General features: G+C 34.8%; 1 protein-coding gene across 1 annotated transcript in view; it reads right to left on the bottom strand.

Annotated features, from left to right (window-relative positions):
* Positions 1 to 212: 212 nt before the first annotated feature.
* The window catches only part of LOC121407304, a 46,087-nt gene continuing 22,235 nt past the window's right edge, over positions 213 to 24,064 (bottom strand). Inside the window, exons 3-8 of the mRNA XM_041598293.1 lie at positions 22,529 to 22,615; positions 21,916 to 22,064; positions 14,762 to 14,831; positions 8,881 to 9,026; positions 7,811 to 7,963; positions 213 to 4,730 (exon numbers count right to left, since the gene is read on the bottom strand). Of these exons, the coding sequence (XP_041454227.1) occupies positions 4,616 to 4,730; positions 7,811 to 7,963; positions 8,881 to 9,026; positions 14,762 to 14,831; positions 21,916 to 22,064; positions 22,529 to 22,615 (720 nt within the window). The 3' untranslated portion in view covers positions 213 to 4,615. The remainder of the gene's footprint in view (positions 4,731 to 7,810; positions 7,964 to 8,880; positions 9,027 to 14,761; positions 14,832 to 21,915; positions 22,065 to 22,528; positions 22,616 to 24,064) is intronic.

The raw sequence follows: 24,064 nt of genomic DNA on the forward strand, positions 1-24,064 counted from the left end.
ACATATATTGTATAAAAAGTAAATCATCATTTTCACTGATATTTCTTACATAAATGTGCTTTACGCTTGTCTCACATTTTGCGATCCTATACAACATTATTTTTTAATAAATCACGTTTTGCATTATATATGAAAGTTCCAAAAAGAAAAATTACTTTATTTGCAGTTCGGCATAATGTTAGGAATAATGAAATCATAACTTTGCTTTGCGGCCAGCCCTGTTGTCGGAGTAAAGCCCAAATCGGATTAAAGTCACAGTCGATGATTACGTCATTACAATTTGGAATTGAACTTGCTTTCATTCCTACAATGAGGCTCGAACTACATTGAATTTTGATTTCAGTAGTAGTCCTACAAATATTCTGACCTCAGATTGAAAGGATTTTATTGGTTGGAATTTCCATGTCAAATGCTATTATGATTTCTTTGAAAAACGGATCGCAAAGAATCGCATAGTGTGAGCTGGGCTTAAAGAGTGATTTCCACACCAGATCCTTTGTTAGTATCCTGTGACATACTCTTTTTTTTTCACTTTAGTATCAATTAAGTGCTGCAAGAAAAAAATATAAATATACAGACATTATAAAAATCAATTTTTCATGTATTAAATTTAAATATTCCAGCACCAAATTAAACATCAATTAATATTGGCAAGCTCAATAAACCTACATAGAAAATAACAGTAACTGATTTTTAACTAATGCAAACACAAACAAAAAAAGTACCGGTACATAAAATTACACCAATAAGGGGTAATCTAATGAAATTCATTGCAAAAATCAACAAAACTTCATTCTATTTACAAAATATTTCAGAAGAACAATGGAACTAATAATAGGAAGAACATAATTGCAATTATGAACAGATCTACCTCAAATCCAACAATAAAAATAACAAATACAACCATCACAACTATACATAAAAGAAAATAACAAGTTTGTACAGAACAAGTGCATTTGAGGAAACAAAGGAAGAGACTCTAAAGGGAGCTTTTCATGAAACGAACATTGATTTTTCACTGAAAACTGTTGTAGGCTACTGAAATCCTCTCATCTGATTGGCTCATGAAACACCACCTGGATTTCTTGCCCAATGGGCCCCATTGTATAAAGATTTTTATGAAATTTGTTTATGCAACTAAAAAAATAAATAATAAAATTCCATCATGCTCATCTGTACTCGTAATTAACATGGCTTTCATATGAAAAAGTCTGAATTCCTAAGCCGGGGCATAAAGTTCCCTCATGAATGATAGAATTGAAAAAAACAACCACAAATACATACAAAAGAAATTCAAAAAAAGCATTATAATAAATAAGAAGTTAATCTTAAAACAGCATTCAATTGTAATTGATTTGTTTACAATACCACAAATACATGTGATGGACGCACTTCAGCCCCCCAACTCTTATTTTTTTTTGCATGGCGAGCCTCCCCCTTCCATGCCATTCTGTGACAAGACAGTAAATATATCACATCTTCTCACCAACGACACACAAAATATGGAATCCATTTAGAGGACCAAGACATTCCATTTGAGAGATATAGTACAAATTTGACACAAATATTGTCTAGAAACTGATAATTTTGGCTAACATTGTTCAGACTCCTACGGTTCTGTTACTTTGTAGAGCATAAAACATACCATTGGTCCCCTTATCCCTAGAATAATGATTTGATGTTCTTGAAGTGACTTAAAATGAGAAAGAGAAAAAAAAAGAAAAAAAAATAGCCATTGTTGGTGCAGAGCCTGTTTTTTTTCTTCTTCCTTCATTTCATTCTTGCATGTTCTTCAACTATGTATTGAAGTAAATAATCACAATTGAATGAAAATACATACAAATACATTAAAAGCCATTTGATAAATTGATCCAAAAAAGAAGGCAATTTCTGCATATTAATACAGATGCATATCTTAATACATTGCTATACTGTGCAAATAGCTTTGTACAATTTTACATACAAACAGTCTAATTCACTTTGTTACATTATTTCTCAACCAAGCATGAATGTCATTTAACATTTTGAGAATGAAATGAGAAATTATTTGTGAAACTCAAACAGTGCATAATATATTACAAAAATGCAGTTAAGTACATTCAAGATTTTCATTTTTAAGGAAGACATTTCAAAAACTAAATTGATGATTAGTAAGACAACATCAAAATGTATATTAGCAAGGGAGTAAAGAACAAAATCTTAAATTGTGCTCATTCTAATCAGCAGCTTTTCTAATAGTGGACTTATATCAATCCGAGTCACCTAACAGGGGAAAAAAAATCTGCATAATGTACTGGAAAGAGAATAAGAAAACTTCATAAATAAGTATGACCCACAACAAAAATAAGTTTTAATCGATTGTGCTAATGAAGATGATTGAACAAGATTAATGCCAGTACCATATGGATCGTACTACTATTAAATATCACCTGTCTTTACAGGTGTAATGATCTTTATTATGGTATTTAATAGGCAAGATAACAACCTCAACACCTGAGTTTTAGTAGATATGGGCAAATTCGATCTTGTTCATATGTAATATAAAGTACATACGTGTAATATTTTTCAAGGTATATTTCAATATTTTTGAATTACTTGTGATCAAAATAGTTTGGAAAAAATAAAGACTTTATTTTGGTACCCATTACAAAGATGAACACTCTGTCATTATTCCATTGTGCAAATTCAATATACAATGTATTAATTCAGAAAAACTGAAATGGTCATTTGCACTACGAAGTGCTTTACAGTCCTAAATTTCTAAAAATGAAAAAAAAGAAAGAAAAAAGAATAAACTATTTTTCAAACATAATAAATCTGAAATGATTATATGCAATTAAAAATGCTTGAAAGTTAAATAAATGCCTAAATTTTTTAAAGATGAAAACAATTTTTTTTTATTAAAGAATACACTCTTGTTAAACTATAAAATGTACATTCATCATAAGTGCATTCATATCATCACATACTAATTTTAAGAATTTCATTTAATAGTGGCTATCTTGCACATACATGTACTGTATGTAGGCCTATAACCACAGTGGCATGTTAAACTATGTGGTTCCATTACAAAGCTTTAATATCAAGTAGTTACAAAATCCAGTAGTCAATGGCTTAAGAAATAGGATCGCTGATTGAAGTACTCAATAGGAAATATAAAACTTAGATGACAGAGATGTAAAATGTACAGTTAACACATCAGTAGTCTTGCACACATGACTACATATTATTCAAAAGAAAGAAAAACAACATAAGAACCTCAAGTTGGTAAAATTGAAAATTAAAAAATGCACTAGTTCCAGTAGAACAATATATTATTTGAATAAATCAGAGTCCACAAATATTATAATTCACTAAAAAAACCCCCCACCCAAAATCAAATCGAAAGATTTGTCAATTGCACATTCCATTACATTCGATTTCCACATCACAATAATTCATTTCATTCAATATTTATCCCATCAATTCATAGACCTTCCTTGGCAATTTCAGCAGTCGTCTCTCAACATAGTGCATTTTTATATTCCTGTAGGAACTACACAACGATAAACATTGTTTGTGAATCATGAACTTTGCCAATGCCTAAAGCAAAAGGATTAATTTGGTTTTGTTGACTGAATCTGGAAGGCAATACTACTTTTACTTTCAGTCTTAAACACTTAGGATGTAATCTATCTTGTCAATCATTGCATTGTTTTTACTTTATTTACTGAAAAACATTGAGAAGGTAAAAATATAAGGGAGACATAGGAGAGAGTTAAACCTAGGTTTATTCTAAGCATGCCCCATCTGTGGGGGTAAGGGCGGGTGCTACTTTTGAAGTTTGCTTTTACGTTTGGTTTTACATACAGGTTTTCAACAAGAGCAATCGTCACAGCCGTGAAGGTTGAAAAAAATCCCAGTCTATCAACTCTTGATTGAGAAAATGAATTTAAGATTAAAATCAAATTCTCAATTGATTTGTAAAAATAAAACATGATTGATGCAAAATGTTTATGCCATGGTTGGTTGGCATGCCACTGACTGACAATGAAAGTAAAAAATGTAAAGCATTCCATAAAATTCTTTAATTGTGAATGATAGCTTTGATGATTGTAAACAGGCTAGAATTGGCATCAGATAAAAGACTCCATAAATACCAAAATATCACACAATTAACTTGCCAATAGATTAGCATGCAGAACACATTAAAATCTTAGTCATTATGCATTATAAAGCTCATGCCATTAAATGATAAATGATTTTTCTTTTTTCTTAGAGTTTCAAGAAGTAAATATCCTATAAACTGAGAAGCTTTATGCACATGATGCTAATTTATAAATGACTAAAAATTCCTTTGGTGCTTGGCTTACACAGCAATATGCATATACTACATTTGGCTTTAATCGTTGAACAGATATCTAGCATGATTTTGTGTTCTACAGCATAGATCTCCACGAAACATTATCATCATACATTGGTTTGCTTAGAATTAGAAGGCAATCTCGCAATGAAAGATCTATTTCTTCTTAGCTTCAATGCAAAAGGTTTGCAACCAAAGGGCAATATATCCTGCCAATGTCTTTTCATCAATGGAAAGCTCCCATTGTCGTCACTCCTCGACAGTTGCATGATGTCATCTCGAGTCACCTACTACAGGTGCCGTTGACTGACTGATTGCTATGGCAACCCGATCTCCCTCACCAACCATATTCCTGATCTTTCCTGGTTCTTTTCCAAGGGTTTCAATCCTATAATGGAATGAAAAGACATTTAAAGAACGAGATATAATGAATGACTTATCTAATACAAAATTCACTGAAAAAAATATTGATAAAGTCATAGCATACAGTAATGTTAAGAGATAATTTTTTCTTCTTCTAGGGCTTACTTCATGAAGAGTTACATGTACAACTGTTGTAACTTTGCCATCAACGACAACTACCATGGAAATTGAATTTGATTGGCTGCTAAGCCCTGTTACCAGAGTTATAATAGTTCTAACTCTTTATGAAACGAGCCCAACATTTTCAGCAAAGACCAATCATTTGAAATCGTAACAACATTTTCAAACAATGAAATATATTTTGACAGATACTGCAGAGCTCGATAGTTAAGGGCATTTATGACAAAAATTATGTCAAAAGGGTATTACTTTATTCCTATCATTACCATGAAAAAGAATAGCGTAAAGATGTCCAAGCCTTACCTGCCCCAGATAAGATATTGTATGCTATTAAAAAAAAACGGAAATAATAAATAGCATTTAACATAACACACCATCCCCTGAAATCATGGATGATCCCAAAGAGGATTTGACATTAAACATTGGAGGATATGGACTGTCCTTCTCAAATCAACACAAATGCCTGAGTCATGATCCAACAATCTTACAATGCAGAATTACTACTAAAGCTTTCTTACTGCAATTCTAGGTCATGCCTTTGAAAGAAAATAGCCACTCATTAATACCATGTCCTAGATATATGATCTGTATGCAGCAACCGAATCACACTTCCATTATTGAAATTTAAGACTGATATGTGTCTCGACAGGAAAATAGGGATAAAAAGGATAAAAGAATGATTGATGACAGCCATTCATCCTTCCTTATACAAGTTATTATGGAGAAATTATTGATTTTTGTTTCTGTTTTATATACAGTACATGCAACCCTCTGATTTGACCTAGAGTACATGTAAGCTGTAAAAGGATCTGCAATAACCTATTCATTAATTGCAAAATTTTGTTACTGTTTCTTGTTTTATCAATTTATAACACAAATAAATTTTCTCGGGAATGAGAAAGTTATCTTTTCCTACATCTTGAAATAGAACTGGCATTATTTACAGGTTCAGAACAGCGCTGATACTGTAGATGCAAACTCAGAGTAAACAATAGAGTATCCCATTGGAAAAAAAAACCCATATTCATGTATGCACAATTGCATGCACTTTACAGTTTGCATTAGATTTTCAAGAAAGAGACAACACATCAGTATGAAGCTGGTAATACCTAAGCCAGAAAATTAATATTTTACTTAAAATCTTGACAAAATGACAATTTAAATCTTCAATTCATGAATTTCACCAGGTAGATTTACATGTATTTTACCTTATATTATATCTTTGGGAAACTTGCTAAACTAATCTACTGATAACATTTCTTGATTACCAATCTCAGTTATCGGTAAACCATGGATAATTTGTTTGCCTTGTGAACATAAGGTCCTTTCATACTTATCTTAATAAGCTAGAATTAAAAACATGATTAAGAAATCAAGGCAACAATTGTGGGCACTGTCCGATATAAGATCAGCAAGTTTACATGATCAATGCTGACTCTCCCTGACCATCTATTCCAAGCAACATAATATGCAGCTTGACCCAGGAAATCCAAGTGCACATTGTAGATAGAATTGAATTCAAATATATGAAATATATTTTTCTTGTATTTTACACTGTTGCTTTATTAGATGCAAACCAATGAATTTCATCCAATGATGACTTGCATTTGATTTTTTTTTAGTTGAAATTGACAGCATTTTATTCAATAAAAGTGAGATTGAACAATGAATATCATCTTATGATGAAATTGGAATTGCATTTAATTATATTTATTGTGTTTGATTGCACCTCTCTCTGACACAGCAGGCCAAGATATACAATGTTATCATAGAAGTACATGTAGGGTTGAGATCTACATATATGTTGAATGCGATCGCTTTTTAACATCCATACTTCTGAAGAATCATGTTACAGCAAGTGTCATTTTGATGAAAGACACTTCACTCAGATGACAAGCAAAAACTTGTTAAGCATGTCCGTGTTTTAAACTAAGCATCTTTCAAATGATCCCAGAATGAAAAATATGTTTGCTTTATAAATACAGCATGAGGATATGAAGGGTGTTTATAGACTGTGTTTTGTTACCTTAGCAGAAGGGTCAACACAATCTGGGAAATCCTTCAGATAACATGGACAAATATTTACACACTAATCACGGTTCTTTGTATAAGTTTGTATCAATATATCTGGCAACTTTCCTCAAAAGTACTAGTTTATATCACAGGTATTTCTAACATAAGAATAAAAATTTTGAACATATCAATTATCAGAATATTTTTTGTAATTTACAATAAAGGTATTTTGTAGGTTCTCATGACCTGTGTATAAATTCATATCTAGTTGCCAAGCAACTTCCCTTGAAGATCATTAAAGTACAGCGATATATTGATGTCATGAGTAAATATGCCTGATATATAAATCCAAAAATTAAACGAATTGGAGACTGCACTTGTGAGTATTAAAATTCCTTTGAATAATGTATGCTTTTTTGCTTTGATAGATCATCCTGTAGCTGATGAATGTTTATCAAATCACATGTTGATCCATGTGACAGGACAGTAGCCATATCAATAGTGTCTACTCTTAGGAGATATCAAAGAGATTCAAAACAATGTGGTCTGAACCAGTAAAATGTTTGCTGATTATCAAGGGATGCCAAACCACAGGCATAAGTCATCATGACCACATCAGACTTTACATAAAAATAACAAAAACACCCTGAAGTTATTTTGAAGCCTTATAGCAGCAGCATGTCTGAGAGCCTTGCTTACATCACTTGAGTGATGCTAAAATGGCAAGTTAAAAGTATGGGGAAGTACATTGGTTTTTCAAAGAAACTGAAAAAGAGAAAAAATTATTTCAACAAAATTTAGTTAGTTCATCAAAAATCAATAACAAGTACATAAACTGTGAGCTCTTTCCCTCTCTCGTCTTTATGGATTTTTTTTTCCAAATGATAATCTCTTTGTTGCCGATGAACTTACTTGACCTTGAGTGAATTGTCCATGGAATCTGAGACTGACTCGACGTTAGCATCTGGTATCCCATGATCCATCAGGTCAGCCTCGACACATGACCTCTGATCACCTTCAACAGTACTGCTCTCACTCTCCTGGTCCGTACCAACACGCTCACTTCTGACCATGACAAAAATAAAAGCAGCGATGATTCATGAATGAATAAAAAATACTTTATTTAATTAGTTCAGTCTCTTAAACTTGAAATGTAACCTTATTTTGACTAGGGCCGAGTTGAACCAACTGGTTCATCAGTACTCGACCAATTCTGCTGGTTCATCAGTACAATTTCCTGCAGACCAGTCGACCGATGAAAAAAAATACACGAGAGATTCTCAGAGTCAAAGACTTTGATAATTAAACTATTTAGGGATTAAATTCAATAAAAATTACATATAACATTATGATCCAATTGGAACTAAATAGAAATAGGAAAACCAGACAGGATTTTCAAATGTCTGGCTTTAATTTATGGGCCAAATAGTTTATATTATTGCATTTGTAATTGTTCTTCCTTTAATATTTATTCACATCTCCTGCAATTCTTCTCTTCTCACCTTGAGAAGGGGCTATAATATAAACCAAGTGGTACAGAAGAGTTTAATAGTACAAATTGCAAATCAACAGAATAAATAATTATAGGAAACAAAAGAACGCTTGGAAGCATTCAATAAACCTTTAATTTCTTTGCAAATATAGTGGTATGAAAGTTATGAAGAGTAGTGAAACAAATAATTTTCTTGTGGATTACAGAAAGACTACATTAAAATGCTGCATCCTGGGAACGAATCAAGGAACAAAACAGTCAAGGACCCCGTTGCATAAAAGTTTACAGTAACTATGCCATCCAATGAATAACTTGCATGGAATCCTTGATTCTGATTGGCTCTTCAGCATCATTACATGGTAGTTACCATTGGATGGCAAAGTTACAAAAAAAAAAAAAAAAAAAACTTTCATGCAACGGGGACAAGGACTTGAACTGGTGCTGTTCAAATGGAATGTGGTGTATTGGTGTTAGGATGATGATGACTTACTCCAGTGGAAGCCCTGCATTTTCTAGTTCTTGTAATCTAGCTTTCAGTCTTGCTATCTCTTCATCCTTCTTCCTTAATAATCGATCCCTCTCTGCTAGGTCTCTCCTCAGATTATATGCAACTTCTTCCAAAGATTCTACCATGACCTAATAAAAAACAGCAATGAGAAAAAGAAAAAACACATGATTATGAGCACCAATTCTCTCTAAAAGCAAGATCATAGAACTGTTTAAAAGCGCTGGACATCTCATACCAGAGAAATACTACTTCCCCATTGCAACACAATAAATTATCACTTTTAAATTGAAAAGCATCTGCAATATGATAAGTTTCTTCCCAATCATCTCCAACTGTTTTATAATATCAATCATATTTGTCACATGTTTTACAGGTATGATCTCGCTCCAGTGGTTAGACCTTATCGCCTTCCACGGTAACTTCACCACATTAAGTGTACATGCAAGAAGGTTGTAACTACAACTGATTATTCACATTGCTTCCTGCCGATTATGGCAGGCAACTCATGATAATGTCCTAGCTTGGAGATTCTAAAGAACTGATGAATTAAAGGCTGGATTCAAGCGATGTTTGTACCGTCTATTTTGGATTTGTCATTAAATTTCATGCTCTTACATTAATTTACAAATCATGACAATCTAGAGATGATAATTGACGATTTAGAGTCCAATTACCATTTAAGTACATCTGTAGGCTTCAACAACAGATACATAAACAGTTTCTGGAGTCTATTTCATGATGAGTTGCCATATTAAAATTAAAAGCAAATCCTATAAAAATAAAGGCTTCCAGAAATGGCAAAGTTACAACAGTTTGAATGAAATCTTTATGAAACAGGCCCCAGGTGTCTTTCTAGTGAGTAGCAGAAGGGAAAAACTAAGATACTGTGAATTTTCCCCCCACATTAATGTATAGCACCTCCCCCCCCACCCTAAAAGAAATTTATTGTATATACATAATAATAGAATGAATGAATCTGTCGTCGTGTAAGAAAAAATGTAAATGGAACAAAATTTTCATTCAGAATACTGTAAGAGTTTGTACAAGGGCTAATACCTCAATAGCTTTGTATATCATTTTCACAGGTATAGTGTTGTCAAAAATAAATAGTAATAATCTGTTTTTGTTATAAAAATCATCAGTATTATCAATATTATAAAAATGACAATGAATTGGATTGAACTGAAGGGTTGAATATAATTTTGGTTACTCGTACTAAATATTAAAATGTAGAAAAAATGGCACTATATTTTTAATGTAATATTGCATTAAACATCTGATTACCTATTTCCTTACATGACTAAGGACCCCTTGATGAGATCAAGCATATCATTCATGAATATCATCACTCCCTTGACATTTATAAAGAACTCTGTAGGAGATCAGAGGCTTTTTTCAAGGGAAGATCAAAATGGATTATTTTATAGGGATATCGTCACTTTCCAATGAGCTTACCCTGGATATTAAAGCTCATAACCTGTCAAGAAGATTATTGTACATGATTTTTATTTAGACAATATTCTCTGTAACATAAAAACTGAGTGGCAGTATGTGAAAGTTTGTAAAGATTTGAATGTATAGGAATGATAATATTGAAAGTGGTGATGAAAATGATTATGTATAGTGGCATCATGGTCTAGTGGTTTATGACTCTCGTCTTTCGATCAGAGGGATGTGGGATCGAATCCCAGCCATGGTGTTTTCCTTCAGCAAGAAATTTACCCACATTGTGCTGCACTCAACCCAAGTGAGGTGAATGGGTACCCGTTAGGATTTATTTCCTTGAATGCTTTAGCTACAGCCGGGGTAATAATATGATACAAAGTATCAAGCACAGTAGAGTATTATAATTACATGTACAAATAATGAATGTTCATGAGTGCAATGGACAGAATACTTCATGAGGTAAAAGATGAAATGATCCATTCAACGAGGCTACGCTTCATTGAATGGATCATTCATTTCACCTTTCACCGAATGAAGTATTCTGTCCATTGCATGAATAAAAACAACATTCATTATTTGGTTTATATGACACCTAAAAATTTATTCTTTTTCATATGAAATTTATGACTTTCGATGCATAATATGGTCATGCAGTACGTGCTTGGTCTGGTGATATACAACATGCACGCTTCAAACCTGAGTACAGTGATTTTGTGGTGACTGCTGTCTCGGTGCGTGCGTGCCATGGACAAAATCATATGGATCCAAAATTGCACGATGAATGGATCCAAAATTGCACGATGAATAGATCCAAAATTACACGGTTGATGACGTCAATTGATATCAAACAACCAATCAAATGACAAGGATCTATCTAGGTGTCATATAAATGGATAGTACATACTGTATATGTAGCTGTGCTATATATGGACCACATTATTATTATTTTTTATTCAAGGAATCAATCATGCCAGATACTCCAGGTATTCAACAATGAAAAAACAATTCTCAATCCATTCACAAACCATCCTCCAAAGTGTTGATACAGAAACATTGGAAGATTAGCCAGTGTTTTGTAGTTAATTTGGAGGGCTAAAGTACACAATTAAAAAAAAAAATTATACTATGATAATATCTAAAAAAATCAAATGAGAATTTCAAAGACTATGAATGTAAAAATTATGTACCTGTATTAGACAGCCAATTCCAATCAAAAACAATATTTTGAAAAATTAACACATAAAAAAATCAATGATTTTGGCTTCTTGGGCTTATCTCAGCAGGACAGAGGGAGGATCACGTCACAAGCCGACGAGTGCATTACAACTTTAATGACATCTCTGACGACATCTTGCTCACAATGCATGAAAACACAGCAGACTTGCACACATAATTTCTTCTGCGGCCATTGAGCAATAAACTGTCAGAACTGTTTGAGAGGGAACTAGAGTATAGATTCCTCCTAACGTGATTATACTATCAATTGGCAAAAGCTAATTACACGTAGTATGTGTACGGTGACCTGGGACATGTTGATCAGTTTTGATCACATAGTTTAATGCTTCAGTAATGAAGAGACCCATATTACCAAAGGGCAGAACTTATTAAAACTTGAGAGACTGATCTGCTGAAAGAGAGGAGGAAAGATAGAAAGAGATAGAGAGTGAGGGGAAGGGGGGAGAAGAGTTTAAAGTGCAGAGAGAGGAAGGGGTTCGTAGTGGTAGGGAGAGAGAGAGAGAGAAGAAAAACTAAAATGATTTCCTCAGACTTAGTTCTAATAGAATACAGTAATATGTGCAAGTAATAAGTCCCTAAATTTTTAAATACTGAGAGAAAGAGGAAACTGATTATGAAATCAATGGAAGAAAAGGGCCCTTTTGTTTAAAAGCATTCATTTTCAGCCTGAACTATGAAATGGGTGTTTACTTCAATAAGATAATGTCACACGAAGGTCAAAGTCATTTGCTAATATATTAACAGTTCATGGCTTTCAAAGAAATGTATTTAAAATACCAGAGATTTTGGTGGAGAATGTTCGTATTGTTGCTCTCCAACAAAGTGTATCCCCGTTAATACAAATGAGTGCTTTCTGTAATTAAATTTTGCAGATGGATCAATTGTCAGATCAGATGATAATGTAGTTTCAATTAATCATGTGTTAATGATCTAGGTTAAGCAAAAGTGAGAATTTCTATTTGGACATGACAGTCTAAAATTGAACATTTTGCCCTTTATCATCATGATGGAAATAAGAATAAATGGCAGTTAAACCAAGTACATGTAAGTACGAGACCAAGTGATGCTGGACCAAACAGTAATTAGACTAAATATTTAGTAGCCCGCAGAAGTTAAGTCATGACAGTGAAGACAATCTCAGATTTAGACCATCTTCTAGCACACCAAGTGGATACAAACTGCTACATGGTAAATCTTCCTTAGTCCCAGTGTACCCAACCCCCTCAATTATTTGCTAGTACATACATATCATTAACACTTAAAAGAGAAGTGTCATAAAGCAAAAGGGTATCAGAGAGTGACAGAGAGACAGAAAGAGAAGGAAAAAGCAAAAACAACGATAAATCTCCATAAGATTACACTTCACACCCAGCCTATACCTTATTACTCGATCAGGCTACCCATTCATCTCTTCACCTCTCTCACATCCCTCATGCTACTCCAATTGCCATCAAAGATTTCCCATGCAATATACTGTAGAATCTGTGGAAGTCATCAGGATACCACAGGCATATGATAGGAAGCGGGATCCTAGCAGGGTTTTAGAGGATGCTGAAAGCCTTAACACATCTACAAACTAGATGGAAGTGTTACGCCCAGATCTAAATCCAGATAACGGGGAGTCAGGTTTCACGAGGCATCTTGTCAGTGACTTTCACTGACAAATCCTGCTATCAGCCAATCAGATTCAAGGATTTCAATAGCTTATAACAACTGTTGGTAAAATATTACTGTCAAAACTGTGATGAAATGCTCTATAGATCCAAAGCTAGAATACAGACTAGGTGGAATAAAGCTAGGATGACTAAAAATAGATGAATTTCATGAGATGTAATAAAAGAAGGACTTAGCCCAGACGAGATCATGATAGATCTATATGTTTAATATCTTTGAGAGTACCTCATGATAAAGTCTACCATTAATCAGTTTTATCTGTCATCTGACTGAATGTAATAAAACATGTACATGTATATGAGTTTCGTAAATATGACAAAAGAATGAAATGCATTCGTAGATGCTCTTTAAGAATTTTAAATCATCATGTTATCATACCATTAATATTTTCATTCTACTTTTCTTTCCTCCATTTGTTTTTCAGTAAATTTAAGATTTATTTGCAACCAGAAAACTTCAATAATCCCTCACCTGGCTGGGGCCATGGATATGACACCATAGAAACGTAATTGAGACCTCTGTTTTGTTCAAAAGTTTTACTATTAAACCATGGTCCCAAAGAATAATCTTTCAAAATACAACTTCCTTCAATATTAAATGTTTGCATTTAAAACTGATGAAAAATCACTTCCCCTGATGCTTGAATTATAAAAGTCTTTGACCCCATTTACATTTTACACATGGTCCAGTTTCGAGTCGGCTTCACACCGGCATCAAGCCACCTCAAACAAATCACGAAAGTGTGTTTACACATAGCAGAAAAGTCGGTTTGAGGCGGCCTCTAAGGCGGCTTCACAACCCCCCTCTTACACAAACGTACGACCGGCTGCAGGGCCACTTGAAAGCGCGCAATACCAAGATCAATACAACAGAGCTAGATCATGACGTATCCTAATTATTGCGCAAGCCAATGATCATGTGGCTCCCGAAAGCCGACCTCAGTCTACTTTGTGTTTGCATATACAAAAAGTGGCTACACGCCGCCTCAAAGGTCACCTCAAACCACCTCCAGAGGTGGACCAAATTGGGGTGGCTTCAAGGCTGCGTCAGTCCTCTTGTGTATTAACACATACGTTCAAGGCAGCGTGAGGCCGGCCTCATGCCGCCTTCACTCGTTAGTGTACAATGTAAATGTGGTCTTTGAAAACCATGTTCCTAGGTCAAGTTCTATGGCATTGTCTGAACACAGCTAAATATAAAGAGAGGGGAATGAGAGGGTAGATGAAACCATGGACCTAGTAGGTCCATGAAAAAACATACATGTACCTTGAAAGAAAAAAATAGGAATGTCAATGACTCACCATTGGCTTTGGGGAAGCCCTAACAAATAAAAATTAAGCAAAGGTAGATGATAGACGAGGTACATGTAAGGTTGATATGTGATTTAACTTTAAAGTCAAGTGTCCCTCAATAAAACGTTTATGTGAATAAAGAGCGGTATAACTTCTTGTTTGGGTGGATTCAACCTTTAAGAAAGGGGGGGGGGGGGGTATAGGAAGCAACTTACCCTGCTCTCTTCCAGACTGTCATGAGGTCCGGGTGGATCATTCAGACACAGGAACTCTTTGACTGGTGCACTGTAATACAAGATACATAGAATAAATGTCAGATGTAACAAAGTGAACATGACATCCTTGGAAAGTGTGGGTTAGTGTACAGTGGGACAGGAGAAAAAAGCAAAACCCTTAAATCATGGTCATCAATCAGTGTAAGCAACTCGCCCCCCCCCCCCCCGAAAAAGGAAAATGGAATGGAAATAAAAGAAACCGTGCGTTCTTTGTCATCAATAAGAAAAGCAAGGGGGGCAGTGGCCAAAGGAATTAGACCTATACATATCAAAAATATATCACAGCTTTGAAGAGCTCTATAGGCTACTATCAATGAGAAGCCTTGGCTCAATGGCTGATGATGTGCCACCCTCTCTGGATCTACCAGTGCATTTTAGGGAACTATAAATTGAATACGAGATTGGTCTTCCTGATAATTCAAGGCTCAAGCATTCATCAACCCTGTGACTCAAACATTCTAACAGGCCTGTCAAGAAGTAATAATGTCATCGGTTTTCTATAGTTATACTATAGAAATGCATTCAAATAATTGAAATACCATTTGCCCATGCACTTGAAATTGTGATTTCAAGTGCAGTGACTGAAGCCAATGCAGCTATGCTTCAAAGACTGGGTGAATAAGAAAGAAAAGTTCAATTTTCAAAAGAATTTCCCCAAGGGCTGACTTTGATGATAATTCTGTAATTATTCTGGCATGATTTATTAGGCTTGTGAACTGCAATACATGTAGGTACATTGTAATACCTAAAGTGTCATAATACATTTGTTGTAGAATATTTATTCACTTTTTCTTTTCTTAGCATAAAGGTGTAAAGGACTACCAGCATGTTGTATAGAATATGCAAAAAACATATTATTTGAATATGTTACTCCTTCGAATATTGGATAAGTTTAGAATTACATGTACCAGTATGTTGCATAGTGTGAGGAATATTTTTAGGGCGACAGTACAAATGGAATATTGACCTGGGAATATTACTAAAACAAATATTCATATCATTATTTGAAATGCTCACCACAGATTAGAATAAGAGTACCTCATCAACTATGGAATGTTTAAGGAGTTTTGAAACTTTCAAAATTGATTAACAGCTTTGGCCATCAGGAAAATTATTTTTTAAATAGTGTCCTACATTTTCTGGGTAGAAATATTACAAAAATGCATCGTAAATAAAAGGGCAACTGAGTTGGAGAACGCAATTCAAGAACGCTAAGCAGACGAGTCAAGATCACAATTCGTATGATCAGGTAAAGGCCTACCAATGTAGTCAAGCAGCTCTGTTGACTACAGATATTAAAAAACCTTTTGATTTCACTTGATGTTTATGGCCATAGAAAATCAGATTGTGAATTCATGGGCACATTTTCAATAAACATAATTTAGTTAAAAATAAACGCTTTTAATAACCCAGATAATCTATTTCAGATGTCCAGATTATCAAAAAAAAATCCTATTTAACCAATTTTAAATACTGTTTGAAAATAACATGCATTAACATGTACCAAGCTTCTCCCATGAGATCAGCGCAGGATCCTCGCCAACCCCAGGTGATAGGGCAGCAGGTAGCTCCAGAACTGGATCTGGCAAGTCAAAAAGAATTCCCGGAGATCAGCAAGTAAATGCATATCCTAGTAGCCTCAAGTGTATATATTCTAATGTAGATACCTTCCTAAATAAAAGGCATGAGTTACAAGTTCTTATTTCTAGTTATCATCCCCATGTTATTGGTTTGACAGAAGTTAAACCAAAGAATTCTCGTTACAATCTATCTTTAGCTGAAATTCAGCTAGATGGTTATGAAGTTTTCCACAACCTACAAGAAGACGGTCGTGGAGTATGTTTGTATATATCTTGTTCTTTGAAACCCGAGTTATTTACAGGTTTGTCTGTGTATGGATTTCAGCAGGCTGTGTTTGCTCAGATTCCTTTCTCTGGAAGCACCAAACTTCTAGTCGGTTTTAGTTTATCGCAGCCCAAATAGTAATGATCTTGAGAATGAACAACTCTGTTCTACTTTACGTGGGATTGGTTCAGGTGGTTTTAAAGATGTTTTGATTTTTGGTGATTTTAATTATCCCGAGATTGATTGGAAGTCTGAAACATGTATTCCTGGTGTAGAACACCCAGCCTTTAAATTTCTTGAAAGCATGAGGGATGCTTTCCTTGTACAGCATCAACAAGAACCAACTAGACACAGACAAGGCCAGTGCTCTAACATCTTAGACTTGGTTTTTACTTGCAGTGAGGATGACATTTCTGAAATTAATACGACTGCAGGCATAGGGAAGTGATCATTGCACTCTCATTTTTGATATGAAGATTAAGGGATTTATCTCTTCCATTAGAGACAGCAAGTACCTGTTTAACAAGGCAGACTTTGCAACTATGAGTGATAAGCTACATGATGTACATTGGGAAGCTGAGTTTGCAGATAAGTCTGTTTAGGAATCTTGGCTCTTTTTCAAGCAGAAGTTACATGATGCTGTCGATAGATATACCCCAAAGATTGACTCAAAGAGGCATCAACAAAAGAAACCTTGGATGGATGCAAAGACCCTTGGCCTTGTGCAGGAGAAGCACAGACAGTATAGGAAACTGCGTGATATGCTAAAGGATGTTAATCGTACAAGATACAGTGGAAGGGATATTGATGAACAACGCCAATGTTACGCCCGTTCAAGTAATCAGGCCAGATGGGCATGTAGAAAAGCTGTTCATAATTTTGAGGGACGTATTGCATCTGGATCTAAACAATGCCCTAAAGTTTTTTGGTCCTATGTAAAATCCAAGACCACTGTCCGGGAGTCAGTTGCCAACATTGTCAAACCTGATGGGAGTACCACTACTTCAAACAAGGAAAAGGCTGAAGTTTTGCAGGATGTTTTCACATCAGTTTTTACTCAGGAGAATATGAATGACATGCCAGCTCCCCCTGTGGGTGTTTTTATTGCTTTGTTTGATGACATAGAGATATCTTCCAATGATGTATTCAATCTTCTGTGTAAACTGCAACCAAGTAAAGCTCCTGGGCCTGACCAAATCCATCAACGTGTACTCAAGGAATTAGCTGATGTACTTTGCTTTCCTATTTCCATTCTGTTTCAGAAAAGTGTAGGACAAGGAGTTTTGCCTGAAGATTGGAAGAGTGCTAATGTGACCCCTGTATTAAAAAAGGGTAGCAAATCAGAAGGTAGGAACTACAGGCCTGTAAGTCTGACATGTGTTATTTGTAAGTTACTTGAAAGCTTGATAAGGACACAACTTATTCGTCATCTCCAGGAGAATGAGCTGCTCTCTGTTCATCAGCATGGTTTTATTGCTGGACGTTCTTGTACTACACAGTTTTTAGAAGTTTTGGATGAGTGGACCCACATTTTGGATGATGGCGGTAGTATAGATGTAGTGTTCATGGATTTTATGAAAGCCTTTGACACTGTCCCCCATCACCGACTTCTTAGTAAACTACAAGCTCTTGGAGTCAAAGGGAAAATGCATGCATGGATTAGTGACTTCCTGCTTGGTAGACGTCAAAGGGTCGTTGTCAGTGGTCAACATTCCCACTGGTCAGAAGTTTGCAGTGGAATACCCCAGGGCAGTGTTCTCGGCCCCATTTTGTTTTTAATGTATGTTAATGATCTCCCAGATTCAGTGCAGACTTCAGCCAAACTGTTTGCTGACGATACTAAGTTGTATGTTCGTTCTGATGTTCCAGGGGCCACCGGTAAATTGCAGGATGATTTGACTGAGCTTGAGGCCTGGGCTGAGAAGTGGCAACTACGTTTTCACCCAGATAAATGTACTGTGTTGAAGATTGGAAGAAGTAGTTCTGAAGTAGTTATCATATGACCAAAGGTTCACAATCGGTTGTTCTACGTGAATGTGAGAGTGAGAGAGATTTAGGAGTTCAGGTAGACTCGAGTCTTTCTTTCAAGGAGCACATTTCTAAAGTGGTGTCAAAGTCTAATAGACTGCTTGGTATTATAAGAAGAACTTTTGTACATTTGGATAAGACCTCTATTAAGCTTTTGTTTAAGGGTATTATTCGCCCTATCTTAGAGTATGGCCAGGCTGCGTGGTCACCGTATAAGCTGGGTGAGCAGAGGCGGTTAGAAAGTGTCCAACGTAGAGCTACTAAATTGATCCCAGGTATTAAGCACCTATCATACTCTGAACGTCTTCGCTTCCTGAAATTGCCATCACTCAGTCACCGACGTAAAAGAGGTGACATGATTGATGTGTACAAATATCTGCATGGTTACTATGATTCAAGTTCTGAACTTTTCTATCTGAGACATGGTGGTAAAACGCGAGGTCATTCCTTAAAGCTAGAGAAAAGATATTCGCGTCTTGATGTGCGTAAGTTTTTCTTTGCTAACCGAGTGATAGATGTGTGGAACAGTCTCCCAGAAGATGTAGTTACTGCTTGTTCAGTGATTGCTTTTAAGAATAGACTGGATAAGCATTGGGAGAAGATTGCCTATGACTTTGAGTAATTTTCGTTTCTTGTGTGTTTCCATGGAATTTTTCACTGTCTACGATAACCCTGCCACCCCTCCATGCCAACATAAGTAGCGCATCTAATTTTGTCTGAAGGAGAGCAGCAATAGACATTTCTACTTTGATCGATGAACAGGCTTCGTCCTACAACATCGTTGGAGTAAACTAAACATTACATTACATGTACAACTGTAGGTTCACTCTAGTATATATGTACAGTGTACATGTATAAACTCACCAACATCCAACAGAGTATTCATTATGCATGCAATGTCTGAGACAATTCCACAGGATGTCAAATAGATATCCATTACAAAGAATATGATCTTAACTGAACATCAGCCAAGATGTTTCTTTCATTCTAATAAGTATGGCTACATTCACAAAATGCTTTTTAAAAACTAAAAATCTAGTTTTGAAAGATGCTAGCTCAACACCAATTTTCTTTAACACAGGTAAAAAAAATGTTCATTTCAAAGAACATTTCAATGTAACTACAGTCAGAAATCTCCCAACCACTATTTTTATTTCACAAATTCACAGTACATTGGATTTTCTGTTAAAAACAAGCTAAAGAAAGAAGTAGCCTTTTATCCTCCACCAATTGAAGTCAGTCAAAATGAAAAGAATTTATTCCCAGTATGGCTGCATAAAAGATGACTGGATAATCTTAGAGCGACTGCCAAATTTCTAATTTTATTCTCAGTTGTATATTTCCCGTTTTCATTAGTAAACCACTGATTGGTCATAGCCTCACCATGCTGTGAATTATGCATAACAGTCAGGCCTACATCATATACTGTACATTATATCAGAAGTGAGTACATGTACACCCTGATAAACAATGATAATGAATATTAAGGGGCAAGTCTTACTCAACAAAAGTTGGTTTAAATGAGAGAAAAGCGAGAATTCAAAGAATCTTATCAGTGACAATTTCATGAAAATGCAATGTACAATGTATGAGTGTTATAATAATAATAAATGGTGGCTACCTATATAGCGCACAGGTCGACCCTTCGGTGCTCATGGCACTTTAAAAAGGCACTGCTATTATCATTACCCAGGCTAAGCTAGGCAACCGATTAAGGCGCACACAGCTTTTTTCGGAATTACTTCCTGCCAGTACCCATTTACATCACCTGGGTCGAGTGCAGCACACAGTGGATGAATTTCTTGCTGAAGGAAATTACGCCATGGCTGGGATTTGAACCCAAACCCTCTGTTTCAAAGTCCAGAGAATAATCCACTGGGCCACAAAGCTCCATGATGACAAATGATGACATTTGAAAATTTCACCCATTTTCACATTTTGTTGGTATGCAAATGAGGGAACTGAAATATTTTTCCACTTACTTTTTCTTTTTTTGCTTTATTATATTGAAATTTGTTTGTTTTTTCTTATTGTAATGTGAAACAAGGTTTGATTCCTCACAATATTATGTGGTACTATTTTAAAAAAAGTTCTATCATGATTAGATGAAAAGTCTTCTCATTGTCAAATCTGTGACTGTCAAAACTTAATAGTGAGTGAGTGTCCAAATGACATACAATTTGTGAGCAAAATTTTAAAATGTCACAACACTTTCATTTTACAACTGATTTTTATGAAATATTTAGCATTATGCTCTGATAATTTTTTTTCCTCCAATGAATTTGAAATAAAATCTGTAATGTTTAGTGAGGGGTATGCCCCCTTGTGATGCATACTGTAACTTCAACCATTGTTTATGAATATTTCAACCTTCAGGTTTTGATATTCACATCACCTCAAAATGACTTTCAAATGACTTGCTGCATAGCTCTATAAATCACAATGCATCCATCTGGAGTGAAATAATTTCCACACATTAGACGTAACATAGAAACTCTTCATTCAGTCTAAATTTGGTTCATATTTCCCCTCCATTGGCAAGCCACACAGCCAAATTAGGAAACCTACTCCCACGAGTGAGAAAAGTGTGGCTCTGACAAGAGGGTTGCCCTCATGATCACACCCCGGACAAACCCCCTAAATTCCAGGACAAACCCCAAAGGAGAGGAGAGAGGAAGAAATGCCTTGATTGTCTGGATGATGAATGTGAGTCACATAGCGGTGATATTCCTGGTTCAAAACTGGTTCATAGGAAATACCACGAACATATGGTGAATAATAAGCAAGAAAGCCAGCATAAGCATGAAGTCATTTCAATTTATGTTGAAAATCTGCCCATATTAAAAATTTCAGCCATTAAACTGGTTAACGATACAGTAGTATTCAATAAAATTTCAAGGCTTTTCAGCAATCGAGAGACAATGAATGTTTGTGAGTTGTAAAGATTTGCATAATTAATGACTTTAATCATCTTGTTACTTGCATAAATATCTTTTTAAAAAAAGCCACTTTTTGTGTTCATCAGGTTTTAAATGGCCAAGATCCTGTCGGGAAGATGGTCAAAATAGCCCAGTTCAGTATAGCTTTATATTCACATCATTTGCTCAAATTAAAACAAAACTATTTCATCCTCAGTTTGAGAAAGATTTGGAAACACTCATCGTATGATACTCATTATGATTTGGTATGGCTTACACACAATCTTCATTGGATAAACTTACCTCTTCCTAATCTCTTTGTGACCGGTGATATTGTTAAGAAAGGCTTGGAGACCCAGCATGCGATCTTCCAGAAAGATGGGGTCAAAGTTATTACCAAACCATCGCTTAGGAGGCAAGGCCAGGCGGAAACATGGGTAGAGAATCTTCAGCTGTTATGCATATGGGACGGAAAGAAAAATCAAAACACGATTGAAATGAAAAGATACACTCTTCAAGTTCAGCATGTTGTTTACTAATGTTGAGTAGAAAATTTTCATAAGTGGTAAAATATTGTCCATGTTTGTGTGTCTGCAATGATGCAGAAAAACAATGATTTTTAAATTTAAATGATATTCTATTTTTCAATCCATTCATTCAACCTTGAATAAATATAAGCGAAGAACAAAATCTGATATTCAATAAATTCTCCATTGATACCAGTAGCTTTTTCCTTCAATTTTAATACAGTGGTTCAAATTCACATTGTTTTGAGCAAATTTTTATGCAAATAAAAACTTGACAATAATTTATACTCCTCCACTTAACAGCAATATCAGTATTAAATTGTATGATTAATTATTAAGTAATTTCATTCTTACTGATTACCAAATGAAGAATTATTTATCTCACTCACCTTCATATTTAGTCTTGTGAAATCTGTGTATCTCCTGAAGATAAAATATCCTTCAGTTGCTGTTTTCTGCACATTTAATTTGAAGACCTATATTGGTATTCAAAAAAAGAAATATGTAAAAAAACAGATTTTGTCAAAAATATTTTGGTTGGTAAACTTGGTGTATACAATTATACATATATGATTTCAAAGATTTACCTTGGGAAGACAATGGCCAGAATATTTTGGCTGGTCTGAAAGATTGAAAGATCTTAAAGTTAATTCCAATCTCAGTTTTTAAACTTTTAGTGTCTCGTGTTGGGCCAATTTTTACATTCGCACAGCATGAAAATAAAAAAGACTGGTCCCGGGAAAGGCTTCACTTGGTGTCAATCAATGTGATTTCTAAGGCCATTCTAAAACTTAATTACTTGCTTGATAGGACTCCTTTCATTTTCTTACAACATCTTGCTGGCCACAATTCCAGATTCAAAGTCAATCTCTGACCCCCCCCCCAGAAAAGAGTGATCTGAAAAATCACTGAAGAGGAAAATACCGAGAGATAACTCTGACTTTCTGTTAAAACAAGGAATTCATTTCATACAGAAATAATTTTTCTTTAAATTTTATAGTCTCCTAAGGCATAATTTGCTGGTTGGTAATTGAAAATAATAGAACTAAAAAGAAATGAAAAGTGAAACTACAGTATCATACTAATAACAGAAGAACAAAGGATTGATTAATTGGTTTAATTAGGCATCCCATCGTACAGTACTTTCATTAAAGTCTCGAATAAGAATGTGTAGACATACATAATCAAGGTTAAAAGCAGTCTTGGGCAAGAGCTGCACATGGATTTGACACCTTCAATGTTATGATATGAACTTGGTTTAAAAAACTCTCATATTATAACCAGATATTAATAAGAAAGCGAAAGTACATATACATACAGAACAATTTTCATTGGTAATTAAAGGAGAAATAAGAGGAAACGAGAAGGCTTTAAAAAACCCCATGATCCATCAAAGACCAAGACATTTTTTTAAAGGTTTGAATTTGTGACATTATATGGGAACAGTTACCTCATAATTTTATGTTGATATCAATTCCATAATACCCATTTTTTATATTGTTCATGATGAATAAAAATTTCCATTTCTGAATGGAAGGGAGTATGAAATAATGTGTCAGATGAAAGAATGAAACATAAATAACAACACTTCATATTCTCTGAGAAAATGACGAGTAGAATTTATAAACCAAAATATCACTTGGAAGCTGTTTCGTTATGGCATCATAACTTCAGAACTGTAAAAATCCATCACCACTTCTTTGGTGGATTATCGTAAAAATTCAGTTTTCACCACCTTTTTCTGCTTACATGTACATGTCATACCAACTAAGTCAGGATGAACCTACCCTTAAATATTCAGGACCAATAAAACTGGATCTTTCCTGGACCCAGGTACACCATCAAGAGTCGAGGAAGCATAAATCAATTTTATCTCTTTACCACGGATCATGTAAATGTGACTGATGTCATAAATCTCATTGATT

This window comes from Lytechinus variegatus, chromosome 2, assembly GCF_018143015.1.
Source record: "Lytechinus variegatus isolate NC3 chromosome 2, Lvar_3.0, whole genome shotgun sequence".
In the NCBI taxonomy this organism is placed as follows: Eukaryota; Metazoa; Echinodermata; class Echinoidea; order Temnopleuroida; family Toxopneustidae; genus Lytechinus; species Lytechinus variegatus.